Here is a 17,085-nt window from a genome sequence, read left to right as displayed (position 1 = left end):
AACGTGTTCACCTAGCTACCCAGTCCTAGAAGCCTGTCCTCAGTCTCTCTGCCTGGCTATATCCCTAGGTCCTACTTCCTCCTTTAAGTTTTTTTTTTTTGTAATGGATTTATGATTTCTTTTTATTTATTTTTAATTAACTTATTTTTGGCTGCGTTGGGTCTTCCTTGCTGCGCACAGGCTTTCTCTAGTTGCAGCGAGTGGGGGCTACTCTTCGTTGCGGTGCGCGGGCTTCTCATTGCGGTGGCCTCTCCTGTTGTGGCGCACGGGCTTAGTTGCTCTGTGGTATGTGGAATCTTCCCGGACCAGGGCTCGACCCCGTGTCCCCTGCACTGGCAGGCGGATTCTTAACCACTGTGACACCAGGGAAGTCCCTCCTCTAAGTTTTTACTAATATTACTCCTTCAGTGAGTTTTCTCCCTTTCCCCTCATCTAAATTAGGTTCCCCTTGTTCTTTCTCAAAGGCACCCTATTTTCTTTCAGGGCACCAAAAATTTATTACAATAAGGAAAAATATAGTTTTCTCCCCACTACCAGATGTCAGCTCCACGAACAGATCTGTTTTGTATACCGTATAGGTGCAGTGCCCAGAACATATTAGGTGTCCAATAAAGGTTTGCTGGATGAATAAGTGATTAACCTTGTTTCTTAATTCTAATACTTGATTCTGTCCTACACCGGAAAGTATAAACCTGAGAGTATAATATCTTGGAACCTTAGCAGCAGGCACCAATGAAAGTTGTGAAATCTTAGTCAAAAAAGGCAACAAATGTTTTATTTCTTCAATGCAAATTACTGTATTCACCACAAGCTAAAGAAGAGAACATATATATATATATATATATATTTATATATTTTTTTGAATTTACGGAAGACTAAAGACATGGAAAAAATCCAGCACCCCAACAAGTACGGCCAGGAAGGAAATCAGCTCTGTAATAGGACAATTTAATGAACTACAAACAAGAAAGGGTGGGAAAGGAAGAAAAAAATGTGCGTTGAATTTAAGACACTGTAAAACTCAGAAGACATATTTACTATTCAAGTATAAACTCAGTAAGGACTTGGCATAAATTGAAAGGCAGCTGCTGAGGTACACCATTATAAAATAAGTTCTATGAATTTACAATTCTACCTTCCAATTTTCTGGGAGAAAAAACCAAACTCTTGAAGGTCTTCACCAGAGACCCTGAGAGGGAATAACACTTTGGATGAAGACATAGTCAACAATCCATGATTGAATTTACTATTCAAAAACATGTATTTATTTTAAACAATAGGAATACGTGCTCTCAGACTGACCTCTAAGAGTTTTTGAGACTACTGGTTCAAGAGTTGCAAAGTATATTACTTCCAAAAACAATACTGATTAAAAAAAATTTTTTTAAACAAAAAACAGAGAGACCTCATTTGATGGTAGCTTAAAAATACCCTAAATACCAAATTTTCTCCAGTCTAACATTGCGATTAATTTAAGAATTCCTCCTGCATTGTTAAAACATTTTTTCCTCACAAAATGTGGGTACTGAAATTGGATAAAAACACCATGAATGTGAAAATACCACCAATTTTCTGCAGTTAAAAAAAACTAGAATGTTCTTTGGAATCACTGAAATATCAAAAATTTGGGTTTTTTCCTACAGTCTGTGCACCTTCTTTCAGGCCCTCCATGTTGCTTGTAGTATTGACCTGTGTGATTCTAGTTTCATAGCTTCAAGTCTTGCAATATCCATGCTTAACACACCGGTGGCTCTCTGACCAATGGGAAGTTATGCTTAACCCAGAAACGCTGTCATTTACTTCTCCATAATGACTTTTGCCCAAAATAAAAACTTTAGAATATGAGACAAAACATCCTGTGTTAAACAATCAAATGAACCCAACCTGGAGAAATCCGGTGTGGTTTCAGCACTCAGGAGGGCATTGTCTCCTATTGTTTCTCATGGAAGTACTGCAGGCCTAGCTGTTAGCATTCAGCTTTCCTTGGTCTTAAAAGGAATTTCTCAGGGCTGGCAAGTTGGGTTAGATTCTAGGAGAATTTTGTCTTTGACATTTTTTAGAATTTTGTCTATCATTTTTTAGCATAACATCTGGCCATGGCTATAAGTTTCAATGTGTGTACAACTGATTTGAGAAATTTTTTTCTTTGTTTTTCTTTTCAACGTTGGCTGGAATTGAGTAGAAGTAAGTCCATGATGCCTCTTCACGTGTGTCATGAAATATGAGAAATTTGTCTGACTCTAGACACTATTTCTTTACGACACAATGGGCAGGTCTCCAGTTGCAAGGCACAATCCATGCACAGGTCACTGAGGAGAAAGACATAAATGCCAGTTAGGTCAGTGCTTCAAAAGGTCAGAATGACGATCTGCTGACTCCACCTAAAATGTTAACAAGCATGTTAACTGAAAGGGTAATAATCGCACATGGTTAAAACAAAAAGTAAATATATAAACAGCAAGTCTCTCTTCCATTTCTGATCCTCAATCTTCCTCTTCTGAGGAATAAGTTAAAAGTTCATGTGCATTCTTCCAGAAAGTCTATATGTACATAACCTATACATACAGATGTGTATATGTAGGTAGAGATACAATGCTATTTTTTCCCAGACAGCTAGCCATCTATCCCAATATCATTTGCTGAATAGTCCTTCTCTCACCACAGATTTGACATGATGCCTTTATCATATGTCAAATTTTTTATCAAATTTTTCTTTGTAATCAGTTCTATTTCTGGGCTTCTATTCCATTGTTGTGTCATTCTTTTCATATACTGGGGCAAAACTATCAACCTTTCTTTAAGTATAGTTGATTTACATTATTGTATTAGTTTCAGGCATACAACATAGTGATTAAAATTTTTTATAAATTATACTCCAATTAAAGCTAGGGACTTCCCTGTGGTCCAGCGGTTAAGAATCTGCCTTCCAGTGCAAGGGACGCAGGTTTGATCCCTGGTCGGGGAAATAAGATCCCACGTGCCGCGGGGCAACTAAGCCCTAGCGCCGCAACTACTGAGCCCGCTCCCCACAACTAGAAAGCCCCCGTGCACTGCAACCACTGAGCCCTCACACTCTGGTGCCCGCATGCCACAACTAGAGAGAAGCCTGTGCACCACAACGAAAGATCCTGTGTGCCTCAATTAAGACCGGACGCAGCCAAAAATAAATAAATAAATACATTAAAAAAAAAAAAGATATTGGCTATCGTCCCTGTGCTGGACAATATATCCTCGTAGCTTATTTATTTTATACATAGTAGTTCGGACCTCTTAATCCCCTGCCCCTATCTAGCCCCCGCCCTCTTCCCACTGGTAACTGCTAGTTTGTTCTCTATATCTGTAAGTCTGTTTCTGTTTTGTTATATTCACTCGTTTGTTTTATTTTAGATTCCACATATAAGTGATAACATACAGTATTTGTCTTTCTTTGTCTGACTTATTTCACTAAGCCTAATACCTTCCAGGTCCATCCATGTTGTTGCAAATTTAACATTTATTTTAATATATTTTAAGATGTGGTAGGTAGGGTTGGTCCTCTCCATAACTCTTCTTTTTCAGAATTTTCTTGCCTTAGTATCATAAACTTTTAAGTTAGCATTTCTATTTCCAGAAAAAAAAACAACTCCGAAAACCCATGTTGTCCTTTTTTTTTTTCTCCAGTACGCGGGCCTCTCACTGTTGTGGCCTCTCCCATTGCGGAGCATAGGCTCCGGATGTGCAGGCTCAGCGGCCATGGCTCACAGGCCCAGCCGCTCCGCGGCATGTGGGATCTTCCCAGACCGAGGCACGAACCCGTGTCCCCTGCATTGGCAGGCGGACTCTCAACCAATGCGCCACCAGGGAAGCCCCATGTTGTCCTTTTTATATGGACCAAATTAAACTTAGAGTTTAGGGAAAACTGTCACGTTTAGGACACTGAGAGGTCTTCCTATCCAAGACCAGATCCAGTTATTCAAGTCGTCTTTACATTCCTTGGTAGTTTAAAAGTTTTCTTCAGATAGGCACCATATATTTCTTGGAATGTATTCTTAAGCTTTTTTTTGTCTATTGTAAAAGGGACCTTCAAATATTTGTTCTAATTAGTTATTTATATATAGAAAGCTATTGTTTTAAGTTATTTTTTGTAACCAGCTAGCTTATTCAATTGTCACAATGATTCTAATAGGCTTTTAGTCAATTCTCCTGATATCTACCTATGTAATCTATTATCTCCAAATGATGATTTTGCTCCTTTTTCCAGTTTTAATCCCTTTTCTCTTTCTTGTCTGTTTTAGCTTATACAATGCAAGTCACAGTGGTGATAGCAGGCATCCTTGTCTTGTCTCCAGCATCTCTTGCAATGCTTCCAGTGTGACACCATTAAAAAGATGCTAGTGTTTGGCTGAGATATATACATCTTTTATATTGCTAAGGAAGTATCCATCCATTCTTATTTTATACTATTTTATTCCCTACATCCATTTCTGTTTTGCAGTATTCCATCCATTTGGGATGGATACTGAATTTTAACAAATACCTTTTCAGCATTTTTGGAGAAAGTGTTAATTCTTTGCTCCACTGTCCCTAGGCCTATTTGGGAAATTATATGAATTGATTTCCTATATTGTACTAACCTTGCATTCCTGAAATAAGCCCCCTTGGTTGTGTTGCTGGGTCCTATTTGGTAATAATTTATTTAGGATTTTTAGGTTTATATTCATAAGTTTTCTTTCCTTTTTTTTTTTAAGATTTTTTTTTGATGTGGACCATTCTTAAAGTCTTTATTGGATCTGTTACAATATTGCTTCTGTCTTACGTTTTGATTTTTTGGCCGTGAGGCATGTGGGATCTTAGCTTCCCAACCAGGGATCGAACCCGCACCCACTACATTGGAAGGCAAAGTCTTAACCACTGGACCACGAGGGAAGTCCCACATAAGTTTTCTTTTTTTGTGTGTTTTGTCAGCTTTTCATATGATTACGATGCAGGCTTTGTAAAAAGAATATTGTAGTTTTCCTATTATCTCTGTGGTCTGGAGAAGTTTAAATAGAATCTATCTATTCCCTGAAAGTTTGAAAGAATTCACCTGTGAAACCATCTGGGCTTAGTGCTTTTAGTGGCAGAGGCAAAGGTAGCTTTGATAATCATCTCAATTTCTTCTACGGTAACAGGAATGCTTAGATTTTCAGTCTCTTCTAGGGGTTGGCTCATGTCATTCCATTTAGCCAGATTTCTCTTCTTAACCTCTACCCTTCTAAAATTGTTGTTGTTGCTGAAAGTGGAGCTAAATTTTCTTATAATTCTTTTATTTCCTCTTCCAACTCTGTTTTGGATATATCTAGTAAGGAGACTGTGGTCATACTTAAGATACCTGGTTCTAAGTTTTTAGATTTCAGCCCTCTTTCATGAGCCCTTATTGTGCACAAAACCACCAAGAAGGGCTAGAAAGCTCAGAGATGAATAAGCCCAGATCCTCAGGCGCTCTGGGCTCGAGAGTTGATACAGAGGAATAATCACAGCTGGAGTCACTATGCCTTTCTTTCAGAAGAGAGACTGGTGAAATGAGATAAACTCACTGCATGTATGTCCCTTACCAGACGATTAGATAACAACCCATTTCATAAGATGGCAAATGTACAGAGGCAGAGTCAGGAGCTCAGGCTGAGTCAGACCTGGGGGAGACAAACTGGGGTCCATCACTCCAGGCTCTGGCCCCGTAGGCGACCTGCTAGCTAAAGCTATGTCAAGAATAAGAGCAAGGCAGGGTATGGGATGTGATGAATTACAGGGAGCTAGCCTGGAACATCAGCATAGGTATTGCTCATATACAATCAGCACAGAAGCCCGGGCTAGGCCAAGGCCAGTACACTGCCCAACTCCTCTTGCCCTTTCTAACCTTAGTTGGGATGGCCTTTTTAGGGACTGTCTTACTTGCTGCTCTTGCTGATGTCTTAGACACTCTGTTCTATAGGATCCAGGCTGCCCTTGTCTCATACAACTGAAATTTGGTTAGATGGCAGGGAGGTCCTGCCATCTCAATGCTTAGGAGGGTGAATAATAAGTAAATGAGAAGGCTCTAAAACTAAAAGGGATTTCCCAAGAGGCTCATAATTAGCATTAAACCTTTTACATTTTGTGAATAAAAACTGTTTAAACTATAGTGTTGAGTAAATTAAGTAAAACAAAAACAGGCCTTCCATATCAAGCAGCTTCTTCTATTTCAGGTACTTCCTGGAAGACAGCCATGTACTACTTGGCAAACTCTAATTCCTCATTCAGCCCACTTCGGATATTATAAACCTTGATGAACAGCTATGGAACTGGTAACACTGTAAAAAGCAATTCAGGAACAGGATGAAACTTTGTCTAATATAATGTACAAAAGAGGAAATGATGTACAAACAAATGTACAAACAAACCCTCTTACCTGTGTCCACATGGCTTCAATTGTGTGTCTGCTACCTCATCGCAACACAGGGAGCAGCAGTTTTCCCGGATACTAACTTGCTTCAACAGAGCAAGACGCCTGTGCCTGAGTAGAAAACACAGTTTGAAACTCATTTTGTCAACAAATAAATGGGGCCTGTTAGCAGTGATGCATACGAAGTGCCTTGAAAATGCTCTGCACATGTGAGTCTACCATGTATTCCCTAAGCTTTGTTCAGTAAAGTTTTCACACCAGACATCTCATTTCAATCTTTCAATGATTTTCTAAAATAGAGAATGAAGGAGGCATGGTCATCCCCATTTTACAAAGAAAAGGGCAGGAAATGATTTGCATAAGGTCACAGACAAGGAAATGATTTGTATGGGTCAGACACAGTAAACAGATTCAGGAATCAAATTTAAGTCTTTTGGGTCTAAGTCCAGTGCTTTTTTAATTTTACCAGCAAATTAAAAAAAATTTTTTTGTTTATCTATCTATCTATCATCTATCTATCTTGTCTATCTCGGCTGTGCCGGGTCTTAGTTTCGGCACTCGGAATTCTTGGTTACAGCATGCGTGCAGGATCTAGTTCCCTGACCAGGGATCGAACCCGGGCACCCTGCATTGGGAGTGCGGAATCTTACCCACTGGACCACCAGGGAAGTCCCTACCAGCAAATTTTAACATTTTAAGTCACACACTCTAAGAGTTTGAGGAAACGCATAGAGCATTTCCCAAGAAAAATGCACACACACAATTTTCAAGGTGTTTATGATAGCTCATCATAGTCACCCTGGAAGTCCAGACACCTCGGGTTACAAGCCTCACATTATACTTTCACTCAGCTTGGAATGGAAAAGCAGACATGCAGAACTGCTCTGCTGAAGGTACAGCCTGATGGATGGCCAAGAGAAACAGGAAACATTTGTTCAATTCACATAAGGCCTTATTATGTGCCAGGCACTGTTCCAAGCTTTGGAGATTCAGCAGTGAAGAGAGGACTAAAAAAATATCCCTGCCTTCAGAGAGTTTACACTCCAGTGGGGGGAAAACAGACAATAAATCAGATTAAAAAGTAAGATAGGCAGAATTTTAAATGCTAATGAGTAGTGTGAAGAAAAATAAAGCAGGGAGAAGAATAAGGAGTGTGTATGTGAGAGGCAGGGAGTTATAATTTTAAATACGGCAGCTAGGGAAGGTCTCACTAAGATGACATTTAAGTGAAGACATGAAGGGAGTGAGAGAGTGAGCCTTGCGGGCATCTTGGAGAGAAATTGTGATTTATGATAAAAAATATATTTTGTTTACATCTGCATTCCTGGCACAGATTCCTAAAACCCTCGATGATTCATAAGTTAAGATAGCTAGAAAGGTCTTTTGTTCTGTTAATGAGGCGGCTTTTAAAAAGCCCGCTAGGTACCTAAGGATGGGACTGGGAACCAACCAGGTGATTAGAAGGTTGGAACTTTTCAGTTCCCTCCTCTCTCCTCTGCCCCACCTCCTGGGATGGGAAGTGGGCTGGAGACTGAGTTCGATCATCAAAGGCCAATGATTTAATGAACCAGCCCTATGTAATGAAGCCTCCCTACCAACCGAAAAGGACAAGGTTCAAAGAGTTTCAGGGCTGGTGAACAAGTGAGAGGCAGGGAGATTGGCATGCACAGATAGCCTGTTCCTGAGTTATATACTATTCTAATAAACCGGTAACCTAGTAAGAAGTAAACTGCTTTCCTGAGTTCTGTGGTGGCAGCTCTAGCAAATTAATCAAACCCAAGGAGGAGGTCATGGGAGCCTCCAATTTACAGCCACTTGGTCATAACCTGGACTTGTGACTGGCATCTAAAGTGGGAGAAAAGGGCAGTCTTTGCAGGACTGAGCCCTTCACCAGTGGGATCTGATGCTATCTCCAGGTAGACAGTGTCAGAATCGAGTTAACTGCTCAGTGGTACAGGAAAACACACATCAGAACATTCTAGTAGCAAGAAGCATTGCGACAGCAGAACATTCTAGTGCAAAGGCCCTGGGGCTACAATAGTAGACCTGGTATGTTTCAGAAGCAGCAAGGAGGTCAGGATGGCTGAAAGAGCAGGAGCATATGGAAGAGGGTCGGAGGTCAGAGAAGTAATGGAGGAGAGGAGGGGACAAATCGTATAGAGGATTTAAGCTTTTACCTTAAGTGAGAGGAAGCCACTAGAGTCTTTTCAGCACAGAAGTGCATGATCTGATTTATGTTGTAACAAAAACATTCTGGAGGCTGTGCTGAATAGACCGAAGGGGGTTAAGGCAGGAACAGGGAGACTACAGTTTAAGGGCAGGGCAAGAACAATCCAGGTGGAAAATGATGGAGGCTTCAACCATGGTGGTAGCAGGGAGAGGGATAAGAAGTAGTTGGATTTGGGATATATTCTGAACGCACAGCCTACAGGATTTGCTGAGGGATCTGTCGTGGAAATGGCAGAAAGTCATTCCCTGCCTTGTCAAGGATACTCTAGGATTACGGCCAGGGAAACTGGAATGACAATGGAGCTATTAACAGATATGAGGGAAAACTGTAAGAGAAGCAGGTGGTCATGAGTGGATGACTGCTGTAGCTGAGAGGTGGGTACATGGTGCTTTATTGTACTATTCTTTTTTTTCTTTTGTGTGTATCTGAAGTTTTCCATAATAAAAAGTTTAAGAAGAAAAAAAAAGAATGAATAGAAGAAGAGATAGAGACAGAGAGGATTTACAATATAGAACAATTTACAAAATGCCAGATAGAAACAGGACCATGATCTCCGACCCTGAAGTCAGAAAAGAATACTATTTCTATGAGTAAAAAAGGACCCCTTCGCATTAAGGAGGCCACTCAGTCTCCAACAACTCCTGTCTTGGTGTCACTGTCACAAAAAACAAAGTCTAGTGTATTATAGGACTGCCCGAGCTTGTAACTCTGCTGTTCTTATTCAAGGCAGGCTGCACTTTGGGCGCGAAAGTGATGTGGTACCAAGAGAAGCTGCCCATAAAAGAAGACTTTCCGACAGTTGGCGCCTACTACCATCTGACTTTTGGAAAGTTTAATTCTGCAGCAGTGGTTAACTAAATGCTGAAGCACTTTTAACCAAGGCCAGCCTCCAGGGGAACTCTTAGATGGATCGATTGTACCTTTCAGGGCGTGTGTGAGAAGGCAGACTTGTTTATGGGCCGCATCCAAGAAGACAGCCTACATAAAAAAAATGATGGGGTATGAAAGATGAGAAAGGTGTTACTTCACACTTTCACTAAGAGGAATCTGAAGTTCAGAATCCCTGTCCGGCACCAAGACAAGGTGAAAGGAAGATCTAAGAATGAATTTCAGATCTCTGAGCTGGGATACAAGTGGCCCTTCTGTTCCTGAGATATTATGGAGGCTCTGCCACTGCAGGGCTGTGATCACTGTGTGACATTTTCTAGTTCAGCTAGAAACTGCTGACTGAGCCACTCTCAAGCCTTGGGACACTGAGTCCAAGGTGAAGTACACTGCAGAAGGGCTCGTTACAAACCTGCGTTTTGAGCCAGAACAGGAGCTAGGATTACAACATTATGTTATAGATACCTTTAAGACCATAAAGGCCCAACACTGGCTATGCCATGGCCAGTGTGGTCTCTTTGACTGCAGGTTCCTTACCTAGGCAAAATGATTTTCTCTTCAGCTGTTAGGAAGGCGAAGTCATTAAAAGTGCTAAATTTCACAGATGGTGGATATTGGAATGGTTTTGCTCCAAAATTGAACTCACATTGTTGATATGACATGAAACTAGCTGCAGCAAAAAATCCAGATCTACAAATAAAAATGAACAGAGGTCAAGAGAATTCATAAAAACAAAGCAAAGCTCTTACACAAAGTGGTGTTCAGAAAACGGGAATAAGTCATACCCAAGCAGAAAGAAGGGTGACATTCTGTTTATTAACCTAGACGGGACTGTGAACCAGAGAACATCCTGCTCTTACTTTCCTATATCAAACTCTGGGAGGTTTTAGGTAAGATCAAATGGGTCTCCAATTACTTGAAATACAGTGATTTCTCATCACAACTGACTACATAAACGGACAAAGTTTTTTTTGTTTTTTTTTTCTGAAGAAAAGTACATTCCATGCATCTGCTCAAATTTTTGACTGAGAGAAGGTACTTACACAGTAGATGAAAAGACTTGCTTCTCAGGAGGCAGCTGGTTGCCATTTAAAAAGAAAATCATTTGCTTTTCATTCAAATCTAACAGAAATCCTACTGTGTCTCCTAGAGGATAAAGTGAAACACTGTTACGATATGGAGATTCTGCTGTCTCAGGGTTTCAATGTCACTGTATTAAGTCTGTTTTTATAGCCCTGTAGTCAACATATTCATCGTTTTTGCTTCTTCTGCAACTGATCTGACCCATTTACATCAATATTTGGATGTACCATTAAGAGGAAAATGCTGCCAATTAATCTATGAAAAGTCATCAATTGTAAGATGCATCCCAATTTCAAAGATGTGAAAATGTGGGGAAAATGTGCATTTGGGGATCAGTAAAATATGGTAAGATCAAAATCATGAACTTTTTTGCCTCTCTGGTGAGAGTTAAAACTCTCTGAGAGGGAATTCCCCGGCAGTCCAGTGGTTAGGACTCTGTGCTTTCACTGCCGAGGGCAAGGGTTCAATCCCTGGTCTGGGAACTAAGATCCTGCAAGTTGTGAGGCACAGCCAAAAAAACAAAACAAAACTGTCTGACATAACAACTGCCCCCAAACATGTTTTTTTTTTTTAAAGCATTCATATTCACTCATAAAGTTTTTGCTTTTTTTTTTTTTTTGTGGTACGTGGGCCTCTCACTGCTGTGGCCTCTCCCGCCGCGGAGCACAGGCTCCGGACGCGCAGTCCCAGCGGCCATGGCTCATGGGTCCAGCCGCTCCATGGCATGTGGGATCTTCCCGGACCAGGGCAGGAACCCGTGTCCCCTGCATCGGCAGGCAGACTCTCAACCACTGCGCCACCAGGGAAGCCCAAGTTTTTGCTTTTTAAAGTGTCAAAGGGACTTCCCTGGTGGCACAGTGGTTAAGAATCTGTCTGCCAACGCAGGGGATACGGGTTCGATCCCTAGTTTGGGAAGAGCCCACGTGCCACAACTACTGAAGCCTGTACGCCTAGAGCCTTTGCTCTGCAACCGGGAAGCCATCGCAACGAGAAGTGCACACACCACAATGAAGAGTAGCCCCCGCTCACCGCAACTAGAGAAAGCCCGAACGTAGCAAAAAAGACCCAATGCAGCCAAAAATAAATAAATAAAAAATAAATTTATAAAAATAAATAAATAAATAAATTGTCAAAGATAAATACATGAAATTATAAAGTAATGACAAGAAAAACTGACCCTCAGTGGTACTGGAGGAAAATCTGGCAATATATGGCAAAAGCCTTGAAATTCTGTATACCCTTTGCCAGAGAAGATTCACTTCTAAGGATTTATCCTGAGAAAATCCAGAATAGTTTATAATTTTTTTATAATAATAATTTTAAAAGGCAAAAATGTAACTTCCAACCTTGAGGCATTGATTAATATAGTACTATTATATAATGGAATATTGAAAAGCCATTAAAAACAATGTTATTTAATAACCTGGAAAGCTGTTCAAGGCATAGTAAGTGTAACAACAAAAAATATACACCATACACAAAAATAAACTCAAAATGGATTAAAGACCTAAATGTAATGCCGGATACTATAAAACTCTTAGGGGAAAACATAGGCAGAACACTTTTTCACATAAATCGCAGCAAGATCTTTTTTGATCCACCTCCTAGAGTAATGAAAATAAAAACAAACAAATGGGACCTAATTAAACTTAAAGCTCTTGCACAGCAAAGGAAACCATAAACAAAATGAAAAGACAACCCTCAGAATGGGAGAAAATATTTGCAAACAAAGCAACCAACAAGGGATTAATCTCCGAAATATACAAACAGCTCATGCAGCTCAATATCAAAAAAACAAAACAACCCAATTAAAAAATGGGTGGAAGATCTAAATAGACATTTCTCCAAAGAAGACATACATATGGCTAAAAAGCACATGAAAAGATGCTTTGGGCTTCCCTCGTGGCACAGTGGTTGAGAGTCCGCCTGCCAATGCAGGGGACACGGGTTTCTGTCCCGGTCCGGGATGATCCCACATACCGCGGAGCGGCTGGGCCCGTTAGCCATGGCCGCTGAGCCTGCGTGTCGAGAGCCTGTGCTCCGCAACGGGAGAGGCCACAACAGTGAGAGGCCCGCGTACCGCAAAAAAAAAAAAAAAAAAAAAAGCTCAACATCACTAATTATTAGAGAAATGCAAATCAAAACTACAATGAAGTAAGAACTCATACCAGTTAGAATGGCCATCATCAAAAAATATACAAACAATAAATGTTGGAGAGGGTGGGGAGAAAAGGGAATCTTCCTACACTTTTGGTGGGAATGTAAATTGGTACAGGCACTATGAAGAACGGTATGGAGGTTCCTTAAAAAACTAAAAATAGAGCTACCATATGATCCAGCAATCCCACTCCTGGGCATATATCAGGAGAAAACCATAATTTGAGAAGATACATGCATCCCAATGTTCACTGCAGCTCTATTTACAATAGTCAGGACATGGAAACAACCTAAATGTCCATCAACAAAGGAATGGATAAAAAAGATGTGGTGCATATATACAATGTAATATTACTCAGCCATAAAATAGAATGAAATAATGCCATTTGCAGCAACATGGATGGACCCAGAGATTGTCATACTGAGTGATGTCAGACAGAGAAAGACAAATATCACACGATATCACTTATATGTGGAGTCTAAAGTAAGGGTACAAATGAACTTATCTACAAAACAGAAATAGAGTTATAGATGTAGAAAACAAACTTATGGTTACCAGGGGGTAAGGGCGGGGGAGGGACAAATTGGGAGATTGGGATTGACACATACACACTACTATATATAAAATAGATAACTAATAAGGACCTACTGTATAGCACAGGGAACTCTACTCAGTACTCTCTAATGGCCTATATGGGAAAAGAATCTAAAAAAGAGTGGATATATGTATACGTATAACTGATTTGCTTTGCTGTACATCTGAAACTAACACAACATTGTAAATCAACTATATTCCAATAAAAATTTTAAAAAAATGTTAAAGGTAAATTAATAAAAAAATACATATCTATATATACACACCAGATTGTGTTTTAAAGAAATCTCTGGATGGAGGAATTACATGAGATTTTGGTTTCATTTTGCTTTTTACCCCTATTTTCCAAATTTTATAATAAACTTAAGAAATCTTTTAAAAAATCATTTAAAAAACAAACAAGACAGTCTTTGCAGACAGTACCTCTATCTTATGCTTTGTTAAATGAAGAAGTGTTGGGACTTCCCTGGTGGCGCAGTGGTTAAGAATCCGCCTGCCAATGCAGGGGACATGGGTTCGATCTCTGGTCAGGGAAGATCCCACATGCTGCAGAGCAACTAAACCAGTGTGCCACAACTACTGAGTCTGCGGTCTAGAGCCCGCGAGCCACAACTACTGAAGCCCATGTGCTTAGAGCCTGTGCTCCGCAACAAGAGGAGCCACCACAATGAGAAGGCTGTGCACTGCAACAAAGAGTAGCCCCTGCTCACCGCAACTAGAGAAAGCCTGTGCGCAGCAACGAAGACCCAACACAGACAAAAATAAATAAATAAATTTATAACGACAACAAAAAAATATCAGAAAAGTATTTTTTAAAAAAATGAAGAAGTGTTATGTTCCTTTAACCTGCAAACCCTTAAAATGAGGGCTTATGTGGGCTTTGCAGGTTTTTTCCTTTCCACACTATTAGTTAATTGAGAAGCTGTCCCCTCACAGCAAGGGTCAAATTCCTGCTCTCTTAGCATGCCTGAAAATTCAGTTTACATCTATAATGCTGATTGTGGCAGGAAACAGAGAGAGGGCAGCTTGGAGAAGAAGCTGGGCTATATCCCCCATCTAGCTCCAATGCTGGGAATAAAATTTTTCCGGAGGTTCCATCCCCTACCATATGACTCTATATCTTCAGAACAAGGCAGTGCACCAGGAGGCCCCTTGAGAATACTACCCTCCGGTGCACTGGTGCTGAAGCAGGGAAGCCCTGTTTTCACTGTATTTAGTTGGGGGTAAACACTCACCTTAAATTTTTTGGTATAAGTGTTTAACAAATCAACTGTGGCTCTAACTATGCTGTTTGAATCTTTCATTAATAAATGTTTTCATGGGTCTAGGGCATTGAATATTGCAAAGCAGTTGGAAAAAAAAACTGAATTGGGCAAAAAAGATCATGCTGTTGATAAGATATATTCTTGCTAAAATCCTAGAGCCTTGATTGAGAGTCCTGGCCCTGCAGCATCCTGAGCCTGATGTCTGGAGAAATGAGGCTGGGCAGAAGTTTTTGAGGCTAACAGTACTCAAGTCATCTTTAAAAGCTGCCCTAGAGAGCCCCGGAATGTGTCCCCTGAATAGTGCCAATTCTCTGAAAATAACCTTATTTTACTGGCATTACAATTTCAGTGTCCTCAATATCTCCACGGCTGCTTTGATTTAAGACATATACCCAGAGAGGAAACTAGAATTCATATTAATCTTAAGATGATCATTTTCCCACTAAATTAAGAATTTTATAGTCTGAAATGTTTTGCTAAAGGAAGGGCTCCATCAGAGGTGAATATCAGGAGTACGGTTCACATCTATGGTAGGGGATACAAAAGCTAATATCCCTTTTCACATTTACTCTTTTTCCATTAAAAGATTTTAAAGCCTAACATAATACACGCCTCATCATAACCAGATGTCTTAACCTAATTAATAAATTCATGATGAAGAGGAATGCATACCTTCTTTCCAGCAGGGGTGTTGGTGAGGCTTACTTCTGGCGTTGTACCAAATCAGCTGCCTGCAGCCATCGTATGCACAGGAGTATTCGTCGTCCCCAATGCCGTAGCCTTCCTGGAGGGAGAGAGGGCCCAGAAGATTAGCAAGGTTCTGCCTGCTGTGTTCCATTAACCTGGTGGCTAGAATTCTAAGCTTTTTGGATGAAGGGAGAGAGCCTACAGTTCTTGGAAGATACCAAAATTCTGACATAGAGTCAGAATAGAGTGTGACTTCACCAACAAATTTTTCCCAAGTTTCACGTCTGTTAGTTCATTTAATTCTCATGAACCACCTTGAGGCTGGTGGTATTATATTCCATCTTAAGAGGAAATAAGGCTCAGAGAAGTCAACCAGCTTGCCCAAGGACATGTTACTAAAAAAGTCAAGTTTGGACCCTGGAATTTTCTGATTCCAAGGCTGGTGTGGGCAAACACCTTTCTTTCATGTAGTACACTTCAAAACACCCACATGCTCAGAGATTTCAAAACTGGAGACAACAGAAGGTTATAGTGGGTAATCAGCTTATAGGTATTCTGAGATATTTGAACATCACACAGGTCCTTGGCAGCTTCTTTTATTAGTTACTGCCTTTTAATTATTTCACAATTATTTTATTGTTAACATAAAAGGGGAGGTGGGATCTTAAGAAATTATTTTGAGCACTTATAAGAAGAAAATAGAAAATACAGAGGAAACATGCAGATCAGACAACTGCTATCTTTAAGGCTCAATGGTGAAAGATTATAGTGGAGAAAGGCATTGAAAATGTGGGCTGAATCCAAGTAAGATCTCAGATCCTGGTGATGGTCTGCTTATTCTATGCGACAATGCAGTGAGGAGATAGATTGGAAAAAGGGCTCCAAGATGCTTCTTGACTACTCGGACCACAACATACTGAATTCGGATGAGTGTTCTCCAAAGTGAGGCTTCTGAATTAGCTTCTGAATGCACTATTCAGACTACTCAAGAGTTAAATGAACTTGCATAAGTTCTCAGCGTAAGGCCGAGAAGATATTCACCAGTCTATTAGAAAAAACACCTTGCTATTCCTTTCAAAGCCTGAACAAATAAGTAAAAACTTACTTTTTATTTGTGGAGTGTTGGGGCATAGGCAAAAGGCAAGCAATTCTTTTCTATCTTTCCTTTCCAATGTCCTAGGAAGTCCTCCACTGAACACTTGAAAGAAATTCCCAGAAGATTCCCAGCCACCAAGAATTGGTTAAGAGCAGACTTTACCATGCAATGTCTTCTATGCCTGGATGAATTTCACAGTAAAGTGGCATTTGGAGACAGAGGGGGAACTCTAATCGTTTTAACCACAGATCAACTTCTACAGGCTAAGAAGTAGGTGCCTCTGCTAAGCAGAGATACACTTTAAAAAGCCCTTTGAGCTCACATACCAAAGAGCAGTCCAGATGTACTATACCCTCTTTCAACGTGAAAACATTCCCAGCAGAACTATAACTATGGTCTGCATCAGCTGAGGCAGACAAATGAGAGAACAGTGTAGCTAGCTTGGTACTTGGGGTGATTATTTTGATCTGTATGTTCTGGTCACGTATACTTTAGTAATGGCAACATTAATAAAAACAAACAACAAAAAAGCATTTATCCATAGTTTGTTGTTTACGGAATATACTGACTCCTTCCTTATGTGGTGGACACCATCCTTTCTTCTGCTGTCCAGTATCCCTACCACTTCCTGCTATGGGGAATATAATGAAGATACAATGTCCTGCCTCCTGCTCTGGAGATGGAGGG

At 40.3% G+C, this 17,085-nt stretch overlaps 1 protein-coding gene across 3 annotated transcripts in view; it reads right to left on the bottom strand.

The window, feature by feature from the left end:
* Positions 1-931: 931 nt before the first annotated feature.
* RSPRY1 (ring finger and SPRY domain containing 1) overlaps positions 932-17,085 on the bottom strand; it is a 46,664-nt gene continuing 30,510 nt past the window's right edge. For all 3 annotated transcript variants that reach the window (XM_022555875.2, XM_089903114.1, XM_022555876.2), the window contains 5 exons: positions 15,288-15,399; positions 10,559-10,661; positions 10,053-10,205; positions 6,407-6,511; positions 932-2,309 (listed from right to left, as the gene is read on the bottom strand). In XM_022555875.2, coding sequence (XP_022411583.1) covers positions 2,213-2,309; positions 6,407-6,511; positions 10,053-10,205; positions 10,559-10,661; positions 15,288-15,399 — 570 coding nt within the window. In that variant the 3' untranslated portion in view covers positions 932-2,212. The remainder of the gene's footprint in view (positions 2,310-6,406; positions 6,512-10,052; positions 10,206-10,558; positions 10,662-15,287; positions 15,400-17,085) is intronic.

The sequence above is a fragment of the Delphinapterus leucas genome, chromosome 20, assembly GCF_059928025.1.
Source record: "Delphinapterus leucas isolate spDelLeu-1000000601 "Yukka" chromosome 20, BTC_Dleu_Yukka2, whole genome shotgun sequence".
Taxonomy (NCBI): Eukaryota; Metazoa; Chordata; class Mammalia; order Artiodactyla; family Monodontidae; genus Delphinapterus; species Delphinapterus leucas.
The sequence above is the reverse complement of the archived record's forward strand: the minus strand, read 5'-3'. Positions and strand labels throughout refer to the sequence as shown.